At 43.6% G+C, this 22,858-nt stretch overlaps 1 protein-coding gene across 10 annotated transcripts in view; it reads left to right on the top strand.

The window, feature by feature from the left end:
* Dpf3 (double PHD fingers 3) overlaps nt 1–22,858 on the top strand; it is a 281,926-nt gene that overhangs the window by 208,482 nt on the left and 50,586 nt on the right. For 4 of the 10 annotated variants that reach the window (NM_001434287.1, XM_087552776.1, XM_087552778.1 and 1 more), the window contains 2 exon segments: nt 4,458–4,586; nt 16,736–18,417. In NM_001434287.1, the coding sequence (NP_001421216.1) occupies nt 4,458–4,586; nt 16,736–16,785 (179 nt within the window). In that variant the 3' untranslated portion in view covers nt 16,786–18,417. 10 annotated transcript variants of the gene reach the window in all.

Below are 22,858 nucleotides of genomic sequence, written 5' to 3'. Positions count from 1 at the left end.
ACTTTCCTTTCTTGGCAGCCTACCTGAATCTTTTCTATGATCTCAGTTATGAACGTCAATCAACAGTAGAGCAAATCCATCCTGTGGACACTGCCATCAAGACATCACTGGGGTCTTTGTCCTCCCCACTGTCTTATCCTACAAAATGAGACTCAATTTCCCACATGCAGAAGTAGAAACTCTATTTAAACCCTACTTGCAAGCTCTGGGCAAGCCCCTTATTTATAGTAAAATCCTTTATAGCGAACTCAGGTATGATGCTTGTGGCTAGGTCAGGCCATAGGCCAGGGTAGCCATAGTGTGAGCTATGACTTAATGCTCTTCGCCATGAGTCTCCGGAGAGCTTCAGTGAAGTGTTTCACAGAGTCACCCAGGGATAGATTACATTAAATTTAAGTTCAAGAGGAATCTCTGCTTTTATCAGGTCAATTGAAATAATTTTTATTCTAGAGCTTTATAATTAATATATCGGGTGATTCAAATGGACTTGAAAGAGATTTATGAAATGCTTGCTGTACATGGTATAGCCAGAAAGTGTTTGCTTCCAGACCTTCTAGAAGGCTGAGACGTGAGAATTTCTGGGCATATAGGCACCTGAGGATGAAACCCATCTTTCCTTTTATAACTGGGACCTGGAGTCAGCACCTTAACCTTTTTGCATTTTGGTTACCTCTTCTTTAAAACGACTCCTACTTCACATGGATGCTGTAGGAACGAAACACAATGATATACACCTGGCATCTAGTAGGTAGGGCTAAGCCCCTGCATAGCTGTGTAGTCTGTATCTGCTTCTCTTCCCTCTCAGCAAGCCATTGAGTCACAGGGAAGTAAGTGGGTAGATATGGGCTGGTATCACTCCTCAAGAGGTAACGGGTTCTGGTTTTATGCTTTTTGGATTGGTTGTGTTAGCCAGGTTGCTCTGGTAAATACCTCAAAGAAATAATCCAAAGGAGGAAAGATTTATTTTAGTTCAAAATGTCAGAGGTTTTGACCAAAAGCTTCTAGGTTCTGTGTTTTTAAGGTTATGATGAGGCAGTGTCTCATGGCAGAGGAGGAATAGTGGAGCAGATCTCCCTACTTCAGATGGTCAGGAAGCAGAGGAGCTCAACAGGAAGGTGCCAGGGCCATGATACCCTCATGGACTGACTCACTTTCTTCAGTAAACTCAACTTTTATAGTTCCATGACCTCCCAGAAACCTATTTGAATTTTGAACATATCATTGGGTCAGATCATTGATTAGGTCAGAACCTGTATGGTTCAGTCACACCCCTTAAAGTTCTACCTTGGAAAACTGCTGCCTTGGAAACCAAACCTTTCAACACGTGCTGTTTCGTACCAAACCATAGCAGTTGTGTTCTTTATTCTTCTAGCAATTCGGGACCTCAGCACCCACTCTTGCTTACTGTGGGCTGTTTGTGAGTCCATCTGTTTGGACATGGATCGTCTCTTTGAAGAGTCAAGAAATAAACTAAAGGCAATGAGCGATTGCTCTGCCACAGGGAAAGCTGGTGCCATGCTCTGTATGCCAGAGGATAATCCCAGATGCATTGAACGATACCCGTTTATACCTTTATCACCTTTTAAAGCCATTCATCCCCCAAATTGTTGGTCACCATTTCCAGTCTACAAGTCAGCACTGCAGGTGGCCCTGCAGTGTGTCTATCTGAAGAAATTAATCATTGTGTGTGACTATATGAGGCAGGTGTGCACGTTTACCAAGGTACATAATAGTGATACCAACATAGTGCCCTCCCCAGGGCATGACTGGTCATAGCTAGTTAGGAATAGGGAGGGGCCATGGACTCACTTGTGCTCTCCAACTGATCTTGAATATCAAAAAGCATAAAGAGAACCAATGTGTATGCTATTAGCCCATACCTTGTCATTTCACTGGGATGGAAGGATGCTTTGAGCCCATTGCTGTAAGAAGAGAGACCTTAACCAAAATTAAAACACGGTTACTACTGTCCCCTCACTTCCCCTCTCCTGCCTCATGGTGCTCTACCACTGGGCCACCCCCTGCACTGTCATTTTCTAAACTGGACCATTGCTTAAGCAACAATACATCTCTTACCTCCTCTTATCACAGTTGTACTGAGGTCTACCATCCTCACTACCTTATACAGACATTTTATCTTTCTGTATATGCTGCTTTGACACCATGCCATCAGAACCTTCTTTAAAACCAGGATCCCATGCATGGTAGACAAGCATTCTACTGATGAACTATATACCCAGCCCTCTTACGATTATTTTATTTTAAATTTTGAGAGAGGGTACCATGAGTTGCCCAGGCTGGCTTTTGACTCCCCTTGGCAAGCCTTGAACTTATGACTCTTCAGTCCCCACCTCCCAAGTAATTGGGATGACAGGCCTGTATCACCAGGTCTAACTTAGAGCTTTTGATTCAACAGAATATTCTGTCTGTGGTCCCTTTGGTGACTACTGTAAAGAATAGTCTGGAAGTTATTAGTCTCTGTATTTTTCACTCTTCATCTTTATATATCATCAGGGAATACAGTGAATTGAAGGCATTTAGATTTTTTGGTAGTGGAAGTATGTTGAGAACAGGGAAAAAAATCTGATATTGCAATAAGTCTGTGTATGTATAGGAGAAAGACTGGGACCCAGGGGTCTTTTTGGCATAGTGTATATGGGATTTTTTTCTTGTGTGTAGGCAGTTACTCAGATGTAATTATCTCTGCACACTTTGTACCTGGTTCACTCAATTGTGAAACCTGGCTTGTCACCTTAATATTATCCACCTCTCGTTTATTTTTACCACTTAGTAGGCTTCAGTGTACCTCCTAAATAGGAAACCTTAAGTTTATTTGCTTCTTAAACATACTTAGATTTTTTTCTCTAGAAAGTATTGAAAATGGAGAAGAGGGCAGTTGAAGAGAAAGGCAGAGGGCAGAGAGCACTTGGGCAGAGCATCCTTCACAGGCAGATGCACAGGCCTTGGGCGAGCATCCGTAGGGCCACTCTGCTAGCTATGTTGATACCCTTGAGATGCAGTCCTTATGGAAGGAAGGCCCATCCTCAAAAAGACCACAGAGGGTGGCCCATTCCTCTGCCTCCCCCAAGCAGAGGATTGTCTCCATGCTTGAAGATGAAAATCAATGACTTAGAAACTGATTAAACAATTCAAATAGCGACTGATAAATGGATTAACCCTCTCTAATGTAATTCTGTTAGCTTTTGTCTTCCGCCTTCCCCAGGTAAGTTTTCTATTCCTGGAGGCAGAGCAAAGGCACAGAGGAAGCGAAGGCTGGAGGGAATCCTATTAAGGGGGCGAATCCGTTTATCACTTACTGTCTAGCTAGTATTTCTGCTCACATATCTGCTTCCTCTTCACAGATTCGTACCCTATGGGACCCTGATTAACGTTAGCCAGTGAATAATGAAAGATAGCAGCAGACACTGAGGAAACTAAGGAAGAGGAAACCTTGGTGGTTAAGACTTACTTCACAAACAGACTTTTCTTCTTGGTAGCAATCAGGGAGTGTGAATAGCACCTAGAAATGTCTAGATCAGAAAGGAGAATGAGAAAATGGAAGCGTCCTCCCACACGAGGAACCTGCCCTAGGGTTTTCAACCAGCCCCTAGGAACTGGGAAGGACTTTGGTCCAAGGCACATGTGTTATCACAGGGCTCTCTATTCAAGGTCACACCTGAGGACTTTTTCACTGCCTTTGTTTTGATGTTCAGCAGGGGTAGGCTATGGAGTTATCCTGTTCAGTTACTTGTGAAGATCTCATGCTCATTCGTCACCACTGCATCCATCTCTGATATGAGACTGAACTAAGTGCCCATCCAGCCATGTCCAGCTGCAATTCTGGGCCTCTGAGGTCCTCGGATGAACTTATCCCACTTGTTTTCCATGAGTGATGAGTCTGTACTTCTGAGAGTTGAGGGTAGAACAGACACATGCACTCCGAGTCTCTAGCATGCTGTCTAGAAGTGACTAGCCACAGATACTGAGTAAACACATCTTTCACAAAGGCTAGGCTTGAGTGTTGGCTGTTTTCTCCCTCTAGTTCCTGTTCACAATTTCCAACTGACATTTTGGAGTCTGTATAGGACTAACAGAGGTTTTCCTGACTAATAACAAATAACTCATACTATTACTGAGTAGCTTATTTAGAGATGGAATTGGAAGGGCAAAAACGTGTCTATAAAATCATTGAACTGGGAAAACTTTCAAAGACGAGATTCTGAAGGACTTGCAGGATGAGTACCATTGGACAAAGAAGGGCCAATGAAACAAAAGCAAATGTTAAATCCTAGTCCAATAACGCCGATATCGCCAATATCAGTAGTCTCCCCAAAGGTCCTAACAAACTCTCCCATTCTGAGCTTTCTGCTTTTCCCAGAAGAGACTCCGCTACACTCCAGTAGACGAACAGGCAACATATAAGACTAAAATTGGATTATTTCTCATTGTTTCCACAGCCCAGAAAGGACCAGACGGGACAGTCATTCCTAATAACTACTGTGACTTCTGCTTGGGGGGCTCCAACATGAACAAGAAGAGTGGAAGGCCCGAAGAACTGGTGTCCTGTGCAGACTGTGGACGCTCTGGTGAGTGTGGCCCCTTCCTGCACTGTGTGCTGTAGACCTCTTCTCCCTGGATTGCTTTGCCATCTCTCAGTGGTTGGGGAGAGGAGAGAGTGAGCAGAAAAGTAATGAAGGTGATGACTTCGATGTGAAAGGGATTCTCAGGTTTATTTTCCTGTTTTTCTTCTTTGGGTCTTAAGAACCAAAAACCACTCTCTGGGGCCCAGAGGAAAGGAAAAGGAGAAGGTCTGGCTTTCCCATGAGGTGGACATAACATTGTATGTGCACTTGCAGTTCAAAGTAAGGTAGAACAGAGATACGTGGAGACACCAGGCAACATGCTCTCTTGTACTAGTTGATGGACATGCTAAAAAAATGGTGTTTATTCTGTGGAAATACTTGGGACAACCCCCAGAGTATGGAGACAGAAGAATCAGGGAAGCAGACAACACATCCTGAGCTCTGGGGCTCCTATCTACCAGCACAACCCTACTACCACCATTGGCTGCTCATGCCATATTTCCATGTAGAACAGTACATAGCTACAGTCACATCAAGGAGTCATGAGGGCAAGCATCCTTGGGAGCAACCTGCCGTTGGCCTTGCCTACTCTTTTCATCTTTAGTCTATCCAAAGACTAAAGTATCAAAGAGAGATGTCTTGTTCCTTCATTATTAGAATGAGTTAGAGTCTTGGCTGCAAATTGGATTTCAGTTGTAGATAAATCATTATTTTTGCCTGGTCATGATTGGTTGGTGCTTTAAACACCCCCCCCCCATTTTTTTCCCTACGTCGTAATTAGACCAAAGCACAAGGCAGGGAACTTATTGCAGATACTGTCTTCTGTTTCACCAGCTGCTTGCTGCCGACACTTTGGTTGGCTGGTTGGGGCTAGCTTGGGAGGTCATCTCATCTTAAACCTTTTGATCCAGTGTTATTTTGAGCCCCAGTCCCAAGAGGAGGACTGAGGTGACCTCATCTTAGTTTTCTGCAGTGACTCAGTTTGGCCTGGTGTGGTCTTAAGTCTTCCCTTTAGCTCTTATGTGTTTTGAAGCTAAGGTTGTTTAGGGCTCTAGACAGCCTTGAGTGGTAAACCAATAACTAGAAATGGACTTAGTATCAATTGCCTAAGACCCTTTACATTTAATTCTCAAGGACCCTATCAGGGAGTCCCTTTTGTGCAATTCTGTCAATTCATTTATGGTCCAAATGGGATATGTAACAGTGACCTTTTACTTGGAAGATGTAACCCTGTGATAGACGGCTCTAGGTTTTAGATTTTTAAAAAGAAAATTAAACAAACGAACTTGCACCTGGTACTATTTATTTGCTGTAAGATCAGGCAATCAAACAACATCAATTTTATCAGAAGCAAGGCCACTTGGCCAAGCAGAGTCTTGTGGGTTGCTGTAGGCCTTGGTGGGTTAGAAGGCAGCTTTAAGGGTCTCATTTAAGCTGCCGGCATTTTCCCCTTTTCTTTCCAAAACAGCTGATGTACTTTAACTGATCCACGGACATCAGGAGTAGGATGTTAATTTTTTTTTCTTTCTACACGAAGCCTCTCTTCTTACAACCTTTGCTCAGCATTTCTTTCCTTGATTCTGTCTGCTCCATGCTTCATGTGTCATTTACGGCATAAAATATCCTCACTGTAATCACTGGGAATTAATCTGGAGGGCCGCAATTCAACACCAACTCTAGTGTTCCTGGAAGAGTTAAGACATTTAATATAGGTGCGTTAGCCCATGGGGTGAGCTGCTGAGACAGATGGGTGGATACATCTTTGGGGCCTCCCCAAGGTCCTTCCAAAGAATAGTATGAATTGAAAGAGCAGATTTCCCTGCCTCAGTTTACCCATTGCCTCTGTGTCCTGAGAGAAGGTGTCTTGTCTGACCCTTGCGTGGAAGGGACCATCACTATGGAATTGAGTGAAAAGAATAGGTCTCAGAGGGCTGGGGATTTAGCTCAGTGGTAGAGCGCTTGCCTAGCAAGCACAAGGCCCTGGGTTCGGTCCCCAGCTCTGGAAAAAGAAAGAAAGAAAGAAAGAAGGAAAGAAAGAAAGAAAGAAGGAAAGAGAATAGGTCTCAGAGCACTGTATTCATTAAGTTTAGGGTTTTTAAAGCCCATTGTCACCTTTCAGTGTGCCTTGAGTTCAGGTGGACAGGGTGCACCCTCTGGAGTAGCTAAGACATGGACTTGTGTAGTGGCCATGGTGTGTGAGATTGCAGACATTTCTTCCAGGGTTAAAGGAAGCAGGAAGTTCTTCTGAACTACCACTAGGCAATCCAGCTGCTCTTTGCTTTTGGTACAAATGAACTACACGGTGTCAGGGGGCCAACGGAAAGAGCTGTCAAAGAATGGGATTAGAAGCGGGTAAAAATAAAAATAAAATGGACGGAGGCTTAAGCACTTTGAATGGGTTATCTGACAGTAATACCTTGGTAAAGCTGACTGTCAAAGTGACGGACGAACGTTGTTCAAAGAAACGCCAACCGAAACTACAAAGAAATGCCAGTGAGGCTTAAAAACCGCCAAACTAAAGCATTGTGTGGAGCAGGGCTGAGTGAGCGTGTGCCTCTGTCCGAGGGGACCTAAGGAGATGTTGTGCGTGTATCTGGACACATGTGTCATGGTAGGGAGGAGACCTTTTCTGGGAAGTGGGGTCTTCCTGGAAATGGGTGCTCTGTCCTAACTCGCTGTCATCAGACGATGTACCCGGTGAGTCCCTTTTGGTCTAACGCTGGCTTATTATCTGGCTGTTAGGAATAACCCTGCAGTGACATAATGAGAATATTAATGGTGCTGTCTGTTGCTTAACCCGTGTGCTGATATATTCATCATACATGTCAGCTCATTTGGGAGGAGAAGGCAGGAAGGAGAAGGAGGCAGCGGCCGCAGCACGGACCACGGAGGACTTATTCGGTTCCACGTCAGAAAGTGACACCTCAACTTTCTACGGCTTTGATGAGGACGATTTGGAAGAGCCTCGCTCCTGTCGAGGACGCCGCAGTGGCCGGGGTTCACCCACAGCAGATAAAAAGAGCAGCTGCTGAGCGCATGGGACAGACTGTCTGGCCAATTAGCCTCCCCGCCCCTGACTCTTGTCATTGTCTAGTTCTGATATATATTTTTAAATGAAAGACGACTTGGGCATTTCCCTTTATCCTTGCTTTTATCTTCTGCCTTCCATGTGTCCCTCCCCCTCCTAGCATCCTTCTATTTTGGGTACCACAGAAGCACAAACTACTGAGAACCAGGGAAGAGCAGGATGAGAGTCCTCTGGGGAGCAATGGCATCATGGCGGGCTCTTATCCCTAGAAGTAGGAAAAATTAAGTGGATTTTCTTTCACCGGGGGGAGGGCATCTTTTTGACATGAGCAGTTGATTTTCTGTTTTCAAGAGAAGAGGAACGCAAGGTTTGAAAACAAAGAACAAATAATGTTAACAATATTTATTTATAAATAACTATTATTAGACAAGAGAGAGAGAGAGAGAGAGAGAGAGAGAGAGAGAGAGAGAGAGAGAGAGAGAGGAGAGAAAGAGAGAGGAGAGAAAGAGAGAGGAGAGAGGAGGAGAGAGAGAGAATGGCCACTGTGTGTGTGTGTGTGTTGTGTGTGTGTGTTGTGTGTGTATGTTGTGTGTGTGTGTGTGTGTGTGTGTGTGTGTGTGTGTGTCTGTAGAATTTCTTCAATGGGAGTTGGTGGCTCCACAGAGCAGACCCCTCCCCATGTTTCCTCCATGACCTTTCCATCTTCCTGCTTGTGCGAAAATGGCAACCATCCCAGAGAAGCCTGGGGCCACTTACATCTGGCCTCCCTCCAGTGCTGGCCCTGAGCAGCAGTGGTTGCTCCCCTCGACCCCTCTCCTCTCTCCTTGTTGCTGGGTTTCCCTCACTTTCCTCCTGGCAAAGATCAGCTTCCACAGAATGGAATGTCAGCCAATCACAGGCTCAGCTCTGACAGAGCAACTGAGGCCGGCGCTCCTGGAAGGAAGAGTGGCACTACACAGTGCATCTCCCTCCCCTCGCCCCGGTGTAAGAACATGTAGCCACCCATTGGACGATGGCGTCTTCCATATTTCTTCTACTTTTTATAGTGCCTGCCAGGCACTTTGTTTTATCTTTCCAATAGCATTTCCTGAAATAAACCAAAGCAACACTTGGTCCGAGGCCTCAGGGATAGAGAAGACTGTCCGTCCATTGACAGTCCCTGAGAACAGAACAACTGCGAGGCCCTGCTTAAACAGGTACGTCCTGGCTGGATTGCTCACAACGAGTGCAAAACCATCATAGTTTTTTTCTCCTTTCCCCCCTTTTGTTTATTTCCTTCCTTTGGTTCTTCTAAGCTTGCTCTTTTGTGTTTCTGGGTTCTGCCTTTGTGGTGCTGGGGTGGTGAATGGAGAGTCTGCCCTGTTGTGCATGTTGGGCCTCAGTGCTGGGCTGATAATAGCTTGGGGGTAGGGGAAGGGCTCTATAGCGAATGGTTAAGCTTTTTGGCTTCTGGCTTCTGGCTTCTGGCTTCTGGCTTCTGGCTTCTGGCTTCTGGCTTCTGGCTTTTGGCTTTAACTGCAAGAGAAAGTGGCTGGGGAAATGCTTGGCTGCCTTTTCCCTTGGTTAAATGTGGAAGTGAAGTCTGTCTGCTTGGGTAGGAACAAAGGCATAGAACAGTTTACTGCATGTGTACGGCGGTATTTTGGGCTCTGGGGACCTGTTTCACAGCCAAGGGACCTAGTCTAAATTAAAGATCTCTGGGCCAGCAAGATGGCTTATTGGACAAGGGTGCTTGCAGCTAAGCCTGATAGCCTGAATTTGATCTGTGGTATCCAATATGGTGGAGGGAAAGTACTGACTCTTGTAAGTTGTCCTCTGTTGTCCATGTGTACACCATGGCTTGTGTGTCCACATAAAAACACATGGGAGCATTTGTGAGCATGCCACATATACACACAGAGAGTAAACCAAGCAACCCATCAAACAAACAGTAACCACACGAAAGACCTCTGATTAAGCCCAACACTCCACTGGACTGTTTTGAAGATTCTGAATTCCCACAGAGTATGGCCAGGGCATTGTGCTTCCATGAGCACACATTGCAAGGTCCTTCTGGCCACCTAGTCATCTGATTGCTTATAAGTATCAGGGGAGACTGGCTTCTACAGTCCAAATTTGGCAGGTCTCCCTGAATTAGACCACTCATAAATTTAACAAGCTAACTCGGCAAAAGTAAATGCATGCAGACAGCTCTACAAATGAAACCTTTTGAGTTTTCCTAGTAGCCCAAGATAGACGAACGTCTCCTCTTCTGTTTCAGATGGAATAAACTTATTTGAATGTTTGCTCAGTTTTGTGAGGTTGAAAATGATACTGTCACCCACTTTAGGGATCTTCTGCCGAATCTATATGTGCTCTTCTTCCCAAGGAATGGAGCATAGACCTCCCATGTTGTACTGTTTCCACATGCGCACATGCAGCGACTCCAGTAGGGTTCTGCCCTTTTGCCACTTTCACCTCTGTACTTGATTGTCCTTTGATTCAGATATTGGGTTCATAGCCTTATGGCTTTCACTGATGAAATGTGATCTTCCAGGTCAATAAAAAATATATTCAGTCTGCACAACCATTTGAAGTCTTGTCTAGTTGTTCATGATCTTATCAGTGACAACTTGACTTTGAACTTGGGATGTTTTAAAACTCATATATATATATATATATTATATATATATGCATATATATATATATACATATATATATTATATATATATGCGTATATATATACATATACATATATATATATATATATATATATATATATATATATATATATATATGGTCTAGTTTATGCTTCTAATAAAGAATCAATAGTTTAGAACCATCTAACAAGGCTAACCCCACCCCAGGGCAGTATCTGATTGATTTACTTCACTAGTTTAGCTTGCCTTTCAGTTTCTCTTGTTAGGCACAGTAGCTGTCATTCTCTATCCACCCAGCAGATGTGGAACAGTGGTGCCACCTCACATTGTTTGAGCATCACGACTCATTTCTGTACAGCACCAGCATCTATAAACAGCTCAGAATTGATACTCCTTAAGGAAAACTCAAAGAACTGGATGGAACCTGGCAGATGACCAGATTCCCATCTTTCAAGTGAACCTGGAGAGTTCACTCACTTGAGTGAGTGGAACAGATGCTGGTTTCAGGGTGGTGGGACATGTCTTAATGCAGAGGGATGGTACTTTGGAGAGAAGGCATAGGAGGCAGCAGCAAAGGAGGGAGCAACTGGCTGTCCTGGATCCTGCAAAACTCAATGGTGTTGAAGTTAGGTCTTTATGCCCCTGGCCCAGAGAACATAGTCAACATGGGTGCTGGGCTCTGTCTTTAGTGCTTTCTTTAGAATAATTCATTTGACTTCTATTCCGAGATAAATGCTTGCATGACCCCAGGTTTAGGTGAAGAGGCAGAGACCTAGAAATGAGGTTGAACGCATCTAAGGTCCCACACATAGTAAGGAACCAGGTTTTGATACCTAGCAGCCTGATTCTAGAACCCACTGCTGGTCCTTTGTTCTGTCTCTCAAATTGGCCAGAGTTAAGGAACAGATTTCATTCAGTTCCCATTGAAATAAAGGATCCCATAATGAATGTGTCTTTAAAAGCCATCCTCTTAAGCAATTTCATCCACCTTCAAGTAAGCAACTATTTCCCATTGAAGAGAATTCTAATTCTGATCAAGGTTTGTACAGAATATTGTAGGTAACTCATCTTCTACGTAAGCTAACTTTTAGACAGACTCTGGGTTCCTCACAGTGGCATAAAGTCTTTCCTTGTGACCTCACATAGGAGTTATATGAGGTACTAGAAGGTTTTGGTTAAGAATCACTATGAACATTTTAGAATAAAAAGAAACTCACGATCACCTACGGAATGACATGCCCACAATACTTCAGAAATGTCCCCTGGTTTTTCTCAGTACCAGCCCCAGCATGGGAGAAGCCAAGGTATAGAACTTTGTGCCAATTTAAATCCTCTTGGGGGGATATCAAGGCTGGAAAGGTAACTGGTCTAATAGGTTGACTATCTGATGTTTGTTCCAACCCCAATCTAAGGTGTCATTTTCCGTTCCGAAGACTGAGGGGGTCAGAGAGTAAGCTCACTACAGCGCCGGGAATGAGGAATATGCATTTAATTTTTAAAGGTACTTTAAAGTCAGCAATCCAATTTACTGCTGGTATTTTAGAGAGAGGGATTTAATAAAAAATAGGATAGTCATATCAATAGCATCCGTTTAAGTCTTCCCGCTTGCTTTGTGTCTCTCTATGCACCTGATGGGTTGGAGCTTGATATTGCCTCTATACAGCACTTGTGGGAACAAGAGACCATCATGATGTGGGGACAGAACTAAAGGCTGTTTGGAGGTTCTTACTTCATGGTGGAATAAAATTAATTTTTATCCAATATGCCTCCTGTTGTAGCTGGTGAATATAATCTTGAACATGTACTTAAACTTTGAGCAGACTCACGCATTGGGACTTTTTCCATGGGCAATTTTGCTTGACCTTTGAAAGGGAAGTTGTGTATGTTGTGGTTTTTCTGAGTGAGGCCCGTTGAGGCCCATTTGGTCTTGTGAGTAGAAACCCAAAGCAGACATGAAAGACTTCTAAGTTCTGGATTCAACTCCCCATGTGAGTTTCTTGATGTGAGCGCTGTTTTAGTTTCTTTATGCCCCAAATGTGAATGTTTCTTCTTATTTTAATACATGACCAACACTACTGATTATCACTCTGGAAAAACATGTTGTGAGTGGAGATAGATGTCAAGCATCTCTGTTTTACTGGTGAGGAAACTTGGGGTTTGATTAGATTAGATAATTAGTCTAAAATTTCAAGGTCAATAAGTTCTCGGTGGCTGGGTCTACTCATTTTCAGTCTTCTTAAATTCAATCTATAGTGACTTACTTGCAGGTCATATGTTTGAAGATATCTTGAATGGAATTAGTAAAAGGCTTCCTATCTTCACTGGGGTTGAAAAGAGTATTCAGTATAAAATAAACATAAAACAACAAAACCAATCTATTAGGCTAGTGGTTCTTAGCCTGAGGGTCATGACTCCTTTAGGAGTCTTATCAAATATGCCTCATATCAGATATTCACATTATGATTCATAACAGTAGCAAAATGACAATTATGAAATAGCAATGAAATAATTTCATGGTTTGGGAGGGGTCACCACAACATTAGGAACTGTATTAAAGAGACTCAGCATTAGGACGGTTAAGAACCACTGCATTAGATAATCATGTTGAGAAACAGCAGCACCCAGATTCCCATGAACTTTCTGAAAGGACTAAGTCTGGGCTTCCTGTGGGGTGGAGGTTTGGCTGGTGGAGGTTTGGTGGAGTGGTGAGGTATCATGGAGTGAGACTCCATTTTTATTGTGTGCCTGAGAGTCTGTGAGATTACAACCCTAAATGGCATGACACTGGTGTGCTTAATAAGAATGATTTCTGACCATTTATTAAAAACCAATAAAGGAAAAACCATTAGGCGTGATTGATTTCCAAAATAACTAAATTGATGGAAGTTCTCCTCTGGAGGTGATTTGTTAGCTGGGGAGATAGCTCGGATGTCTTAAGTTCCCCAAATTGATCCAAACAAACAAACAAACACACAAACACACAAACACACAAAACACACTACACCAGGATACTTGTAACCCTAGTACTGGGGTAGGAGTGGGTGCAGAGAGAGAGTCAGAAAGTTGACTATGTATCCTAGTGTAGTCAATTGCAGGCTAGTCTCAAATAAAGCAGTAGTCATTGCCTCAGGAAGGACTCCTGAGGTTGTCCTGTGACTTGTACACGCACATGCAAATGCACATGTACACACTTGCATTCCCCACCCCCACATCCACACAAAAGAAGTCACTAGCTAAAAAACAAACAACAAAACAAAAACCAAAACATTCAAAACTTAAGTAGGTTCAAAAGTATCTCAGAACCAGTATTCAACCAATGGCTAACAAAAGTCTAATCTCACACTTAGCAAAAACTTCTAAGATACTAAATTTAAAAATCCCATATACCCTTTACTCAGATATTCCAAATAGCCACAGTATAGTAACCACAATCAGAAATTCGTTTTGGGACAATATTGCAAGCTTTGGACATGATCCAAATTCTGCCTATTAACTTGGTGATGTCATTTTTCTGACCCAGGATCTCACATGGCAGCCAGTTGTCCCATCCTTCTGAAGTTCTTTAGCCTGGACTTATGAATCCAGTGTCTGCCTAGGGTTTTCAGTTTCTTGATGTAGAGTGTTGGCTGGTCGTTTCATAGCCATTCCCTTTAGGTTTCTGTGCTATTTTCTAATGGTGTGAATGGGGCTGTGCATTTTTGGTTAAGCATGTTAGATAAAAGAGGTTGCATCCTTCCCAGTGTGTTGTCAAGGCCCATGATTGACTTAGCTCTTTGCTGGTGAGAAAGATAGTGGGCCTGTCAGCTGATGTTTCTAGCTAGTAAGTTCTTAGATCTTGGAGGATAGTGCTTGTATTCGTTATGCCTTTCTTCATTTGGTGACTAGGAACTGAGTAACGTGCAGTGCAGTATAAAGTGAATGCTCAGCCCTGTATAGCTAAGGTGCAGTTAAACTGGGACTAATGGATTTATTGGCCAATGGAGTTACTTGTAATCTAGCTGTGGAGACTAAGACCAGCTATTCACCGACACTCAATATGTAAGGGATGTCATACGGTGGTATGTGATATCTTACCAGGGCCCACAGTAGTCAGGGAGATTGTCTTAGAGCAAGCCATCCAGATCAGTATGCTCCAGAGAGACTGCTGTTCTTTGAAGCTGCAGGTTTGCTGTCAAAGAGAATGGGGGTAGAGCTGAATCAAAAGCAAAGCTGGGAACCACAACTCGATCTGCACAAAATAGCAAAACTAGCATGAAAGGATGTTTAAGTGTTGTGCTGTAATGTTCTTCTTTTTTTTTTTTTTTTTTTTTGGTTCTTTTTTTCGGAGCTGGGGACCGAACCCAGGGCCTTGCGCTTCCTAGGTAAGCGCTCTACCACTGAGCTAAATCCCCAACCCCTGTAATGTTCTTCTTACCAGTAGTCTTTCTCTTCCAATGATGGTGTGCTCCTGAGGGCAAGGGTGCCATCGTTCCTGTCTGTGGATAATATCCAATACCACCGTAATATCGTTATTTATTGAAATAAAGTAAGAAGCAATGCTTCTGAGCTAATTAATGGAAATACTCTACAATCTTGTTCTGTACACATTAGGTGCTGGACTAATATTTCTGATGGAACAGTGGAGAAGCTGTCATTGGAAGCAACATCCATTGGTCCAAGCAGAGAGAGAAGATGAGATTTATTGGTCAATGCAGTGCAGGACAGTGCAGTGGTAGAGAGGGATAAAGGAGAAAAAATGAGGATGTGGTAGAAGAAGGTGGTAGAGAGCTGTCAGTGTGGGGAAAGATGAGAAGCCGAGCTTTAATGGAAGGGTTCAGCAGGAGACCAAGAATAGCAAGGCATTTTCTACAGTCTGTAGTTGACTTAGGCAAAGTAAATGGGAGAAAAATGTATGTCAAGAGTGCAAACTCAAAAACTTACAATCAATTTTCTAGGTGGGTTAAATGGAGCAAAAGTGTGTGTGTGTGTGTGTGTGTGTGTGTGTGTGTGTGTGTGTGTGTGTGTGTTGTTAGTAGATGGATGGAAGGTAGAAATTTGTAAAACTGACAAAGTGGTAGGAGCCATCTGTCTACAAGGGGAAGAGTTTTGGAGGAGGAATAAAAAGACTTTCAGGGGATAAAATCATGGCCAATATCCAATGAGCAAACAAGTGGCAGGTGACCTGGGAAAAGCCAGAAGGAAGGTCACTCTGGCTTATATTTCTATGGGAAGGGTTGGAGTCACATGGCACTAGCTGACTTGAAGAACAAGAAAGAATAGCTAGTCAAGGAAGAGCAAGTCAGCAGCACACAGAAACAAGGCCGTATTAAGTGGGATCAAGTGTACTGGAGGAGCAGGGACAGATGCGCAGGGAAGATTTGATGGGCCTGGGGTGTGGACTTTTTTCAGACTTCCTTTGAAAACAGAGATGGACATACAGTGTTGGTTTTGGAAATGTGTTTCTTCATGGCCTGTGCACCAGGCCAGGGAGTGATGTCTTGGGCTGACCAGAAGGAGCAGCATGGTAGATGGTAGAATTTGAGATTAGAGGAGGTGATGTTTGGCTTTAAACTTTATTCTTTCCGCCTTGGTCATTTTTCATTTCGGCTCCTTCTGACTTTCTCCTTCCTTCCATTCAGAGCCCAGAGCCATGTGGGCTCTTTCTATTGGGTTCCATCTCTGTTCTCATAAAGGGCTTGCGAGAGGAAGTGCAAGCGCTTGCTGTTGTCTGATCCTCATATTGACTGACTATCTCATACTAAACACCAAAGGTAACTTTGTAGGCCCCATTTCAGCCAGAAGCAGAACCTATACCTGGTTGGCGTCTCTCCCACCTGTTTTAAGGTGACACCAGTATCCAGAGCTGGCCCATGGCATCACTGGGCTAGTAGAATGAGTGCACTTTGTGGTTTGCTTTCTCTTTGAGTAATTCTGACATGCTTTATTATTTGGCCAGGTTTGGAGGTGAAAGTGTGTGTGTGTGTGTGTGTGTGTGTGTGTGTGTGTGTGTGTGTGTGTTAGTGAAGTTATGCTCTTTTGGCCATGGGCCAGATGGGACAGCAGCTGGGGTTATCTGTGGCTGTTTGTATCTCATTTCCACATAGGTGACTAGAAGACATGATTTCATAAGGGTCTTCTGGAATATTTTAACTTTGCAAAGACTTGGTTTGTTTGGTTGCCAAGTAGAAATCTTTGTTCTGTTTTTCTTTGTGTATACCCAGCTTTATCTTCTGTATTCTCTGTCTCCTGGGCCATTCAAAGGTTACCCTGCCCCTGTTGCCAGCTGGTTTCACATTGCTGATGTTCGAGGCACCAGAGAGCCAAGCCTAGTTTTCATTGCCCAAAGCTGTGGCTTCCTTAGCTCCATCCTTAATTAGTGGTTTTCTTTTGTTTTCAATTCATTCCATTTTCACCCCCCCCACCCTCATCCTTAATTTTGACTTTTCTTTCTTAGGTAGCTGCCCATGCTGTTGGTTTTTTATCTCTCGTTGCCTTTCCCTCTACAGTCCACTCTGTGAGCCAGGAACTGCGCATCCTTCAAGCAAGCCATTCTTGAAGAAGGTGAAGAGAATCCAGACGATGAGCCTCTCCTCTTCCACTTCCTCCTCCTCCTCTCCCGCCCAGCCCTTCCTGAGTGTGGATCTCAACTAATGCTGCAGTCGGCAGGGATTGGATGGAAAAGCCTCCAGCGTCTCTCAGCTCAGCTCAGCTCAGCTCAGCTCAGCTCAAAGTTTTGGAAATGGCTCAAGTTTGTGCAATAAGAAGATTTTAATTTTATATTTTTCCCTTTTAAACCTCTTCATTACCTTTGCTTGGGATGCCTGTGAGAAAGTATCCAGCGCAGTGTGGAAATTGCTCTGCAATACAAACAACAACACAAACTGACAAAGACAAAAAGAGCGAACTATTTTATTTATTTCAATATTTAAAAGAGAGAAGGTGCTGCCATTGCACTGTCTTTTGGTTAAAATGCCATCTACTTCAGAGGTTAAAAAAAAAAATTTTGTGAAGACCTGAACAAGAGTGCTTACTGTAACATAAAGGTGTCATGGTGACGCCAAGGAAAAGTACCCCACATTTTTAATAAGAAAATAAAGATCAACTCTGCTCTCTCAGGCTTGTGAGAAAGCATTCGTGTATGTGCTTTAGGTATTTTTTTGTCTTTTTTTTTTTTTTCAAATTTCTGCGAGTTGGATGTGGTAAGTGGAGTGGTCAGTTCTTCCAAAGTCCTCTGGAAAGTATTGTTGACATTAAATAATTATGTGTTAGGATCTGACTGAAATAAATTAGCCCCAAACTAGCAGTGTGTCCCCCTCCCAACTGCCCCTTACTTCAGATGAACCCCATTGATCTGAATGTAAAACTACGGCTTGTCTATCTTGTCTCATGAGGCCTGACTCAGGAAGGAATGCTACCCACTGACTGAGGGAATTGCTGCAAAGTTCAACAGCTCCAAACAGAAATGATTTTGTGTAGAGTAATTCAGTGAACGAACAAACAACTATAACGACAGTCAGGAGTAGGAGTAATCAGTGGCGGAGGGGGCATGGCTGAGTTAGGTGACAGCTCCTCGACTTGGCCAGGAGAGTGGTGGGGCGCAGATTTCAGAGGTCTGAGAGGCTAGAGTTGCTCCAGAGAGTAAGGAGGGTGAGCATTCTGTGTGTGTCCTTTATGGCTGTTAGGGCCGATGGAATGGAATTCGGTATCCTATGTTTGACCTAGCCCAGGAGGTCTGCTGACTGTCTGGGCTACTGGGTTCTACCTCTTGGCTTCTACTTAGCTTGTCTTTTACATGTCCAGAGCAGAGTCATGGATGGCATAGATAGGACTTAAGGCTGCAAAGTCTCGTCAGCCAAAGTCCTTGAGCCACAGTATTATTAAAATGTCTCAGCCTGAGAATAAAGCTCATCTGCCATTGAAAGGGAAGGGTAGACAGGCAGACTTTCCATTAGACCCGTCAGGTTTCCCACTCAAGAGAAGGGGGATGTCACCAAGAGTGTCTTACTATCATTTTCTGGTAGAAAATGTCCCTTGTCAAAAATGTTAATTACAATAATAATCTGTTCTCCAACCCACAGTCACAAGTTATGATATATGTAGAATTGTGATAAAGCTTTGCGACGATGTAGGGTTTGTGTGACGTTCGTGTAAGTTTCTTCTAAATAAAACACTGTTTTTGATGGCCTTAGAACATCTGTAAGATTTGCTTGTCAACCTCATCCTGCATAAGTGACTTACAACATGTGTGGAAAGAACTCCTGCAAAGACTCAGCTCCCTTGCACGCCCAGGATTTGTTTTATTTAGAAGTGCATTCTGGGACGGCAGTTGCCACTGGCTTGAATGCCAGGAAGGGGCATCAGAAGTGAGTGGTACCTGGTGCATTCTCAGCTCAGAATCACTGTCACCCATCCTTCCATCACCAACCCCATTTACCATCCTTCCATGGTCGAAACAGAATTATCAAAATCCTGGCTATGTGCAAAGCATAGCACACCTGTTTCATGTTGCTATTGTACTGCTGCCGAAGTTCTGCACAGCTATGAGAGATTGAGCTTATGCTTGGAAAAAGATTTGAGGCTGCCATTTTTTTTTTTTTATTGCCTGAAAGCTGCTGTTGGGTTAGGCTCCCCACGTTGACAGCTGTGCAAGCTCTAAGGTGGACCCATTGGGGTAGAGTTTTCCTAAAGGTTCAGATGGATGCTACGAAGGGTCATCTAGGTTATCCGTGAGGTCGGGTGTTTCCCTCTGAGCAGTGGACCTGTTCCCCTGCGGGCCAGGTGGAGGTGGAGTGGGACATTTCAGAGCTGTTGCCATTGGGTTTTCTCTTTCTTAGAATGAAGGTCACACGCAACTTACATTTTCAACTTCCATTTTCTAGGTACTAAAAAGGAGGTTGTTTCCCACTCCTAATATTTTGTGGTCCTTAACATCCCTATCTCCCCCTTTGAATTTTGTATTTTATTTTTGTATGTATGAGTACGTGTGTGTGGGGGGGGGTTGGTGTTGATGTTGTATGTTTTCCTTTATCATCTCCACCTGATTTTTTGAGACTTGATCTCCCACTGAGCCCAAGTCCTGACAGCTGTGAGCACTAGGGATCCAATTGTCTTTGTCCCTCTCCCTACCAGCACTAGGATTACAGATGCTGTCCCTTCTGACTGACTTCTCATGTGCATGCTGGGATCTGAACTCAGGTTCTTACGCTTGCCTGGCAAAACTCAACTGAGCCATCTTCCTGGCCCTGCTCTCATACGTTGTGATAAAATATTTAAAAGGTAAAGCTCACTACTTTAACCACGGAGTGTATAGTTCTGTGGTAAAAGTATCTTCATGTCATTGAGGAACCATTTCCACTTTGTCTCTAGAACTGTTTCATCTCCAACCGAAGCACTCCCTTTAAGCATCAACTTTTCTCCTTTCCAGCCCCTGGCCACAGGGATAACCCAACTGTGTGGTGTCATCATTCTGTTCTATTTCCCTGTGACTCTGACTACCTCATATACCTTGAATAAATGGGCTCATGCAATTTCATTCTTTGTCAAATATTTGTCCTTTGACTTATTTCATTTTGCACATTATCTTCAAGGATAGTCTATGCTAAGGCATGTGCTGACATTTCCCTCGTTGGGGGATTGAATGTGTGTATAAAGCACATGATGCTTATCTAGTCATCTGTCCATCAACACTTGGCGTATGAAGCAGATATCACACATTCATTACATACCCCCATTATCTGGAGGATTTAGAACAGTAGAACCTAGTTCTAGGTTACTCTGGGAATTAAATATCTTTTCTAGAAAGAAGTGGTTGAAGGGGAAATCTTCCTTCTGGTTAGCATTCTAGAAAAGGGTGTCTTTCTTTATGACTAAGACTGTCTCTATGGGTGCCTTTCTTTATGACTAAGACTTTCTCTATGGGTGTCTTTCTTTATGACTAAGACTGTCTCTATGGGTGTCTTTCTTTATGACTAAGACTTTCTCTATGGGTGCCTTTCTTTATGACTAAGACTTTCTCTATGGGTGCCTTTCTTTATGACTAAGACTTTCTCTATGGGTGCCTTTCTTTATGACTAAGACTGTCTCTATGGGTGTCTTCCTTTATGACTAAGACTTCGCTGTCATGGTGATGCTTACTAGGATAAAGAGTTATCATAGGGTTGTAATATCAGTGTAAATGACCAGGGTTAAAAGAGACTCAGGGTATTCAGGTGCCCTCAGTCGCAGGTCTCGAAGGCAGTGGCTGTCATTTTCCAGCATCTGGTGGTGAGTGGTTGGCCAGGAGTGCTTTGTGTTTGTAGATGTTCACAGACAAGAGGGAGTAGCAAGGTGTATATCCAAGCCTAAGGATGAGAAACAGAAGAGGAAATCACTTTTTCCACTTGCGAATGTATTAGTCACTATGGAGGACTAGCACCTGGGGTGAAGTTCAAGCACACCACTTACTATAATGGGTTAGAGCAAGAGGTGAAATTCAGATGGGTGCAGAACAGGTATCCAGCAAGGCAAACAGGCAAGGTGCTCAGCCTCAGGTCACGGGGACAAGAAGAGTGTGTAGTGCCAGAGAGCAGCTCAGTTTGCATGGGGCAGCTGCTACTTAGCGCAAAGGATGCTAGATGAAGAAATGTCCAGGCTTCTCAGATTTCCTAGCTGTGCATGTATGTGTGGTGGGGGTGGAAACATGTGCATGTGTTTGTGCATGTTTGTGTGCATGTGTGTATGAGTATTTGTGTCTATGGGGGTATGCCTGTTTGTGTGCGTGCATGTGTGTAGTGTTTGTGTTGGGGAGATGGTAGAATGTGTGAGTGTGTGTTATGCATGCATGTGTGTGTATGAAGGTATGGTATTCATGCTTGTGTGTATATGTATGTGAGGTATGTGTGTGTTGGGTAGTGTGAGTGTGTGTATGTGGGGGGGTATGCCTGCTTGTGTGTGTGTGTGTGTGTGTGTGTGTGTATGTGTGTGTGTGTGAATGAGGTATGTGTGTGTGGTGGTATGTGTTAGTGTGTGTGTCTGAGTTATGCGTGTAGGACAGAGGTTAAAGTTTGGTGTCTTCCTTAATAGTTTCTCCACTTTATGTTTTAAGACAAGATCCCTCACTGAATCCAGAGCTCACTGGCTGCCCAGAAAGCCCTGGGGATCCTCCTGTCTCTCCGTCTTCAGCACTGGGATTACAGGTGTGTGCCACTATGTCCAGCTTTTAGATACTCGTGTTTGCACAGCAAGCTCTTTACCAACTGGGTCACCTGCTCAGCTGTCGTCCAGCTTTTCAAGAGAAGTAAAACATTAACATTTTGGTGAAACCTCTCCATTTAAATAAGACATTTGGGAGTAGTAGAAGGAAATCAGGCACTGAAGATCCTCTTGGTGTGGACTAAACCAAGCATGACTACGTACAGGACATACTTGGGATGCATCTTGATGGCTTTGGACTTAGAGGTCTGGATAAGGTTGAAGTTGAGGTGGGAATGCCTTGCTCAGAATCCTTGAGAAGAGTAGACCCTCATGTTGACTCAGGGATGTAGGTGGCATCTCCTGGCTTACAGGGGTTGTATGGTAGGAAAGGGCACTTGGGTGGTCTCTGGATAGAGCTTTGTCATCCATCAGTCAGCACATCAGAGATTTGGGGTATGTTTCTAGCAGAAAACACGTTGCCATTTAGTCCCTTTTTTCTGCATGTCCAAGAAAGAGCCTCTCTATGAAACTCTGGGTAAGGTTGTGTAGTTTACAGATGTTTTCATTTTGCATTATTATCGCTGACCAGCAGGTTGCCCATCATGCCACATTCCTTCTAAGAACTCCATGTGAGCAGAACCTAATTTGGGTTTTAGCCCCAAACCAGCAAATTCAAATTTAGAACTTTGAGTAAAATCTCACCCCTATTTCCTGTATGTGGTGTGTGTGTGTGTGTGTGTGTGTGTGTGTGTGTGTGTGTGTGTGTGTGTGTAGCTTTATCTATAGATACAGATTCTTCCAGAATATTTGTTCTTTAATTCTTTGTCTCTTAACTACTTTAGCTCTTATGTGCCTCTGTTATAGAAGGTGCTTGTAAGAGGGTTGGGCGGACTCTTGAATTTGCAAACACTGCTTGCTTGGGTCAGCGATGTCTCATTTGGTCTTGCTGGGGTAGAGGTGATTCTGAACAGGCATTTCATTTCCTGTTTATAATGGACACTCACAAGCCCTTTCCATAAAGGCCTAGATTATAAATAACTCAGGTTTTGTAGGTCAGGCGTCTATTGGAGCTGCCCTGCTCTGGGGTTGTACACAATGTGTACGTGAATGGGCGTGGCTCTGCTTCAAAAAAGACTCTGCAAAAACGGACAGCTTGTCCATGGGACGAGGTTTTGATGGTCCTTGACTCACAGAATAGCATGCGTTTAATTGGGGGTGGTGATGCTAACAGTTGGCTCTTCTTTTAAGCCTTAGGATCAAGAGAAAAGTTTCATGTCACCAGTGGAAGGGTAGAGGGGCGTTTAACCATTCATAATAGAAACATTAAAGGCCTCACTGTGAAAGGTTTTCAGAGGCAAAAGGTCCCACCACTGGTTCTTCAAAAGCTTCCAGTGATGAGCCCAAGCCACAACATAGTGTGTTTACTGAAGAGTCTAGGGATAACCAAATCCTACCTG

Source organism: Rattus norvegicus, chromosome 6, assembly GCF_021556685.1.
Source record: "Rattus norvegicus strain SHRSP/BbbUtx chromosome 6, alternate assembly SHRSP_T2T, whole genome shotgun sequence".
Taxonomy (NCBI): domain Eukaryota; kingdom Metazoa; phylum Chordata; class Mammalia; order Rodentia; family Muridae; genus Rattus; species Rattus norvegicus.
The sequence above is the reverse complement of the archived record's forward strand: the minus strand, read 5'-3'. Positions and strand labels throughout refer to the sequence as shown.